At 44.0% G+C, this 7572-nt stretch overlaps 1 protein-coding gene across 1 annotated transcript in view; it reads right to left on the bottom strand.

Moving 5' to 3' along the window:
- JAM3 (junctional adhesion molecule 3) overlaps positions 1 to 5380 on the bottom strand; it is a 54524-nt gene extending 49144 nt beyond the window's left edge. Inside the window, exons 1-2 of the mRNA XM_054998004.1 lie at positions 5363 to 5380; positions 513 to 717 (exon numbers count right to left, since the gene is read on the bottom strand). Of these exons, the coding sequence (XP_054853979.1) occupies positions 513 to 717; positions 5363 to 5380 (223 nt within the window). The remainder of the gene's footprint in view (positions 1 to 512; positions 718 to 5362) is intronic.
- Between the last annotated feature and the right edge of the window lie 2192 nt (positions 5381 to 7572).

The following is a 7572-nucleotide window of genomic DNA, read 5'->3' on the forward strand; positions in this document are numbered from 1 at the left end:
GGAGCCCTCCCATCATAATGTTTTAAAGGAGGATAAACTTTCCATGTTGAAACTTTTATGCACTGTTCCTCCAAATATGCTAGGGTGTGTTTCCCAAATTTGCAAAAAAAGAAAAAAATCTAGCAAACTCGGACAAACCCCTCAGTTGTCCCAGGCATTTGTGGGGTTGGTATGGCATGTTGTTGGGGATTTTAATAAATAGGATCCTTGGACTCGGAACAGAAGTTTGATTGAGAAAAACATAAAAGCATTCTCTGCCCATTGCAGGGAAAGGGTACAAAATGCCCCCAGCACAGCCCACCGAACAGACCCATAATCGTTCAACTTGTGGCTGCTGAAAGCAGGGAAGGAGCGGGGGGGGGGGGAGTCTGCCGCCGAAGCAAGGGAAGAATTACTGCTCCCCGCTCTAAACCTCCTTACTCCCCACCCCACCCAGCACGTCCCCCCTCCCCACCCAGGCAAAGATCGCGCCTCGCCCTCCCCCTCGAGGACTCCCTCCTCCCCAGACTCACGGAGCAGGGGCAGCAGGCGGAGGAGAAGCAGCAGCACCCGCCGCCGGAGCGCCATGATGGAGATGCAACTGAGCACTGGGGCTGGCCGGGCTGGAGCTTGCGCATTCCCCGCCTGGCCGGCTCCCAACGCGGGGCGGGAGGAGAGGGAGGGAGGGAGGGAAGGAGGGAGCGAGGCGGAGATGCCGCCGGAGCAGGACTCGGCTGCCTAGGCAACGGTCGCCGGGCGACAGGAGATGCTGGGGCCCCGTTGCCACGGCAACTGCAGCCGCAGCCGCGCGGTTGGAAAGGATGGAGGCGGCTCGTCGCGGATTGGTCCAGAGAAGGCCTCTGGGGAAACTGGCCCTTTGGGGGGACGGCAGGAAAGAACGCTGTCGAAGCGGCACGGAAACAGCCGCCAGGTTGCAGAAGAGCAAGATGCGTGTCCACCTGAAAGACCAACTAGATTTCCGGGATCTGATGTCTGAAGAAGGGAGCTCTGACTCTTGAAAGCTTACACCCTGGAAAATTTATTGGTCTCTACGGTGCCACTGGACTCAAATTCTGATGTTCTACTGCAGACCAACACATCTACTAGCCTAAAACTAGATTTCCAGCTCTGACTCTTGAAAGTTTACACCCTGGAAATCTTGTCAGTCGCTACGATGCCGCTGGACTAAAATCTTGCTGTTCTACTGCAGACCAACATGGCTACCCGCCTAAAACTTGATTTCCAGGGTCAAAGCTCCCTTCTTCAGATACATTCCAAAGTGGAAGTTTTATCCAGCCAGAAAGTGGGAGTGTTATTTAAAGTAAGGGTGTAAGAAAAGAAGTTCCCTTACAGAAACAATCTAAATTTCAAGAGCTGATTGGAAGTACTTCTTCACACAATACACTTGTGGAATTCGCTGCCACATGATGCGGTATTGATGGCCACCGATTCAGATGGTTTTAAACAGGGATTAGACAAATTAGTGAAGGTTAAGTCCATCAAGGGCTAATAGCCATGGTTTCTGAATAGTACCTCCAGGGTTAGAGTCAGTAAACCTCTAAATACCTGTGCTGATGGGAAACAGTAGCCTTGGCCTCCATGTCTTGCTTGTAGGCCTTCCAGGAGCATTTGGTTGGCTACAGCACAAAGGAGAATACTGGAGTAGATGATCCACTGGATTAAGCCAACAAGGCTCATCTTATATTTCCCGAGGAGTTAGCCGTGTTAGTCTGTAGTAGCAAAATAGTAAAGAGTCCAGTGGCACCTTTAAGACTAACCAACTTTACTGTAGCATAAGCTTTCGAGAACCACAGCTCTCTTTGTCAGATCTGACGAAGAGAACTGTGGTTCTCGAAAGCTTATGCTACAGTAAAGTTGGTTAGTCTTAAAGGTGCTACTGGACTCTTGACCATCTTATATTTAGATCCACAAATAGTGTGGTGGTGAAGGGAAGAGGGATTCTTTTTTATATAAACTTTTATTAAAATTTCCAACATATTTATAAAACATACAATCAAAAAGAAAAGAGAAAAAAAAGAAAACAGAATGAAAGAAAAGAAAAAATAAACACAGAAAGCAGATGAAAAACTAAAATAGAAAAGGGAAAGAAAAGAAAAGAAAGCATCTATATTAGGAAGATATACCATTTTTTTATTTGAAGCGATTAAAAGATGATACTTGTTCTACACTAACTTTACCTTTGACATTTAAAAGCCCCTTCCTTCTTTCTAATCTTCAAAAGCACATATCATTAATGAAGGGAGAAAGGATTGTGAGCAACAGAATACCAAAAAAATTCTAATTTAAATATTAACGATTTCAATTTCTCATCTTTCTACCATCAGCACCAATATGCATTCTATTTAGAGAGATGAAAAAAGAGGTGGGACATGTTCGGAAAAATCAGCAAATGTGCTAAGATTACAGCTATCTTACAGGTCACCATTAATGGATGTCTTTCTGGACTAAAGCAATGACAGAATACTATGGATATTTTTCTGTCGGTCTGTGGATGCCTTCGTCCTACATTCAAAACACAATTAAGTGAATGCTGATGAAAGCTTCCTTAAATGGAGAGGGCAGAGATAATCTAGAAAGCGATCTGGGCCTTTGATGCCTCATCAAAGTTGGGAGCTGGAGAACAGAACCCAAAGGACTGCAGCTCTGACCTATTTCAAGGGGAAATCCTTCTTTGCGGTTCTTTAGAGCCTCAGTTTAAAGATAACTGTGCAGCCGCAGTGCTAAATTAATGCATAAGAACCACTGCTTTGAGGATAGAGTTTGTAAATAAACACTTTGATGTCTGCCAAGCCAGGATCTCAGTGTCAGAGCAAAGGCCTGTTATCAGCGTTCCTGGTTTTCATCCTGCTACAACTCCCTCGCCCCTAAAAGAACCCCTCCAAACTGTACATCAGGGCCTGCTCCCATTCTCTATGCACTTTATTCATTTACTCTATTGCATTTTGCCCGGCTTTCCAGTCAAGAATTGGCACCCAGTAATAAAAGGCAAGACAAATATCAATTATACCTTTTGGGACGGTCTGCCTGAGATCATTAGGAAGGCTCCCACACTTTTGTCATGTAAAACAGAATGGTTCAAGGCGGGCATTTTTATCAAGGAAATGGGGCTAGATCATAACAAAATGATTTGGGAAGGTGCTTTTTATAAAGGGAGCAGGACACTGAACTATACCACGATGCACAGTGTGTATTATCTGTTTGCTAATCTGTTCTCACTGCATTGCTTTATAGGTACGTAATACGGTTGCCAGCTCCAGGTTGAGAAATTCCTGGAGACTTTGGGAATGGAGCCTGAAGAGGGCAGGGTTGGGGAGCAGGGTATAATGGCATAGAGATCACCCTCCCAAGCATCCAGTTTCTCCATGGGAACTGATTTCTGTGGCCTGGAGAACAGTTGCAATTCTGGGGGATTGACAGCCATCACCTAGTGGTTGGCAACCCAAGTAACATATTATATCTATGCTTGGTTTCAGACTGCTGCAGTCTTTTTACTACATTTATTTTTTTATTTTTTTTTACATTTTTTTACATTTTTATTACATTGCTTATTAATTACAATGGAATTAATTATTGCATTGACTTGCACTACGTAATTTGCCTTGAGTTTCAGCAAGAAAGGCAGACTATAAAAAAATAAGAAAAAGGGCGGGGGAGCAGGCTTTCTGTGATAGCTGCTGATAACTGTGAGGAAGGAGCTTGAAACTGGAGTTGGGTCTAGTAATCAAACAAGTGATGAGTACAGTGATCTAAACCACTGGCTTAGTTGTTCAAGACCAGCACGGTGAGTCTGGTAAACTCTTCTTTAAAGCCAGGGACTAGAAATTTTGAAGACCTGGATTCATGTCCTTCCTTTGGGGGGGGGGTGGATTTTCAGGGCTCAAGACAGTCACTGCCTCTTGGTCAGTGTCCCCCAGCAGCAAAGTGTGCAACCTTGCAGGTTTGTTGTGATGAGCAGCAAAAAATGATGAGTTATTGCAACGTTGTTTGCAAAACTGAACGAAATATGGAAGATATGTTGTATGTAAAGCATCTGAGCGAAATATGGGTACCCCGTATGATATCCAAGACAGAAACAAAAGTCCAGATTCGTAGAACACAATAGGAACAGTAGAGTATAGCAGCGAGTCAGTGTGATGTAGCAGTTCGAATATTGGACAAGGACTGGGGAGAGTTGGATTCGAATCCTTCCACAGCCACATAGTTCACAGGGTAAACCTGAGGTCAGACATGCTCCCTCAACATAACTTAGGGTTGTTATAAGACAAAAATAGGAAGGCGATAACCTTGTGTGCCATCCTGAGCTGCTAGGGGGAAGAGTAGGATAAAAATAGAACAGATAATGTGCTGGCTTTCTTTAAGCATGAATTTTCACACCTCAGTAGGCAATTTCCCATAACTGACAGAGCCAAGCAGAAGCCCTTTTCGAAGGCGAGTTCTGCTTCCTTTGAAGTTTTGCTATGTTCTCTGCATTCAGATGGCTCTTTATGGGTAACTAAGGTTTACTGAGCCAGGACGAATCTGGTTTCCCATCTGCCTTTGCTTGCCCATCTGGTTACAAAATAACATCTTCATTTATTTTATTCCATTTATGTTGATACATGCAGTGAAGTATAAAGGAAGGCATTCTCTACAGACAGAAAAGTTGTGCAGAAACCACTCCAGTTTATTTGCCTTCACTCTCCTATATGCAATGAGGCATTTGATTTAGCTACAGCCTTCCGAAACCTCCCTCTTTACCCATAAGGAGTGCTGTACTGCATTACAGAGCTGCTCTGCCTATTTAATCTGCCATCCCTGCTTTGGAGGCCTTTGAAATGTCAAAAGATGCAAGCAAGCCCATTTGCAATACACATTTTACACGGGCCACAGTCTTCCTTTAGTCACAATGCCAAGGCAATGCTGTGTGCATCATTGATTTTTACACACAACGGAGCTTCTCTCCCTTTACTAAATGCAGACACAAGTGACAGGAATAAAAAGATGAACCAAGAGCCATCCTATGCAGTCATGAGTCAGGGAGAAAGCCAGAGAAAGAGAGTCCATTTGGATAAGGGGGCAGTAGATGTCTCACTTTGCATAATGTTGTTTCTTCTTGACTGAGCATTTTCTACCCACAACCCAGTCCAACTGGGGATGTGCATACGGAGATGCCCTGATTTATCTTCACAATAACCCTGCAAAGGTGGCTAGGCACAAGGGTGATTTACTCAGGCTGCCTATTTGAGCAATGAAGTTGGCCTGAATGTCCAGCTGTCGTCCCTTGGACTCTGCCAGCAGCCAGACACCCTGCAAAAGGCAAGGGAGAAAGGTCTTTTCATTCAGCAGCAGCTGGAACAACCAGGGAAGGGGATGGATTTCTTACCTTGTTATCAGGGGTCATTTCGTAGAAAAAGAGCTGGAGGAACGCATAGCATAACTCATTAGCATATGCCATGCCTCTTGACATCATTGGAAGCGTGTCATTAGCATAACTGATTTGCATATGCCACACCCCCTGACATCACCAATCCTGGCTGTTTTGGATCCAATCCTGGCCATTCAGGGCCAAAATTGGGCCCAAAATGGCAAAAAGAGACTGAAAATGGCTGAAAAGGGGCCCAAAATGGTCAGGATCAGGCTGCTGCTGAGTGGGAGAGTGATCCACCACCCATGAGAGGCCCGATCCAGGCCATTTCGGACCCAATCCAGGCTGAAACGGGCCCAAAATGGCTGAGAGTCAGGTGGGTGGGGCCACCTGTCATGTGACCTCTTTGGGGAACTACTGGAACTGCTTTCCTGTGCGTTCCCCCTCGAAATGAGCCCTGCTTGTTATGTGTATTTTATATAAACTGCCTTGGGCCAAAAAGCAGAACTCTCCAGCATCTTAGCAAAACCCGGGAATCCTTCAGCCCTTACTGATATCAACTAGGTTGGGAAAAGTAGACTGCCTGTTACTGCCACTGTGAAAGGCCTCTGTACTTTTCTTGATTGCATTTAAATTTTAGATCATTACATCTCGCTTCCTTTATTTCACAGCTTTTAACTGTGCCGTTATTTTTTTTTATAACCTCATATATAAATGTCTGCTTAGTAAGGACCTACTATATACAGCTGATGAACTAAACTCTAGTCCACTGAAAGTTATGCTAGAACAAGATCTTGTTAGTCTTTAAGGCGCCACAAAACTCCTGCTTATAAATTTAGTATAGTATTGTGGTCTATGACACTGTTATTGTATGTACTATCTTGCTCTTGCTTACTTGCTCTTTTTGCATTGAACTTTGGAACCCGTATTCTGCATTGTTTATGGTGTCTTATTACTTAAACTGGGGGGTTGGTCTGCATTGTCTTTCTATTTTGCAATCCACCTTGAGTCTCAAAAAGGTAGGCACTCACTCTCTCACTCACTCCCGCACTCTACAATCCTAAACGGAGTTACTCCAGTATAAGCCCATTGATTTCAGTGGGTTTAGACTGGAGTAACTGTTTAGGATTGCCCTGTAAATAAATATTTTTGCTGCAACAGATTAGCACTACTACCCTTCTGGAATGAAAATAAGAGGGAATTGAATTGGGAACCCACAGCAACACCACCATCCTTACTATTTAATTTTTTTCCAGTCATTCCAGACAGGGTCAAGGTGGAATAGCTTGTTACTTATTTTTAACTTTAACCTATGACATGTATATAATACCTCCAAAAGATGGATGGTTTTTATTTTTAATTTGTGTGCCATCTAGGCATGTAGAGGGCTAAGGGGACTTAAGCAATTGGAGGCAAGCCCTGTGCTTAAAAATGGCCCGTTGTGGTAAAGATAGAAGATAAATTAGAACCCTTGGGCATTTTTAAGATTGAACAACTGGAATGGTTGCCAAGTTACAGTCATAAAGTACTGAGGCCAGAATGTCCAGACAGAAGGACAGGTCAAGGGATGAAGTCTGACAGTTTATTTATTCGCAGAGAATGTGCTGTAAAGTGACACCACACCAGCAATAAAGCTAAGCTAACTGGCTGCTTGCATCACAAAAAAGATGCGTGCAAGATTAGGTCTTAACATCATGGCCTGAAAAATCTGCTTTTCACCTTTCTTTTTTACTTAAATTTTCTAACCTCTGACGTAATTAAGCATTTTAGTGAGCAAAAAAGCTTGCACAATGTTTTGTGCCAGTTGGGTTGGTCCTGTTAGGAACTGCGCAGATTTTCTTCTGGGTTTTGGATTTTTCATGAGGACCAATATGGCTATACACCTTTTTGCTACTTTCTTTATTGATCCCATTCATCTCACACATATGATGGGACTCAGGGCAGCGTATATGAGGTTCCAAACTCCAGTTTGGGAAATTGCTTCCAGGGGAACTGATATCTGTCATATGGAGATGAGTTGTGTAATTCCAAGAGATCACTGGGCTCTATCTGGAGGTTGGCAACTGTAACAACCACCCATGACCATATCCAGGCCCACTTCAGCAACACAATTACGTCTCGTGCTCTTCAACCATAGACTCCTTTCAAATGGGACATTGGTAGGGCCTGGTATTTGGGGAGGCAAAGGATTAGGGTCTAGCAACCTTTTTGCACATCAGGAAAAAAGC

The sequence above is a fragment of the Eublepharis macularius genome, chromosome 14 (genome assembly GCF_028583425.1).
Source record: "Eublepharis macularius isolate TG4126 chromosome 14, MPM_Emac_v1.0, whole genome shotgun sequence".
NCBI classification, from domain to species: domain Eukaryota; kingdom Metazoa; phylum Chordata; class Lepidosauria; order Squamata; family Eublepharidae; genus Eublepharis; species Eublepharis macularius.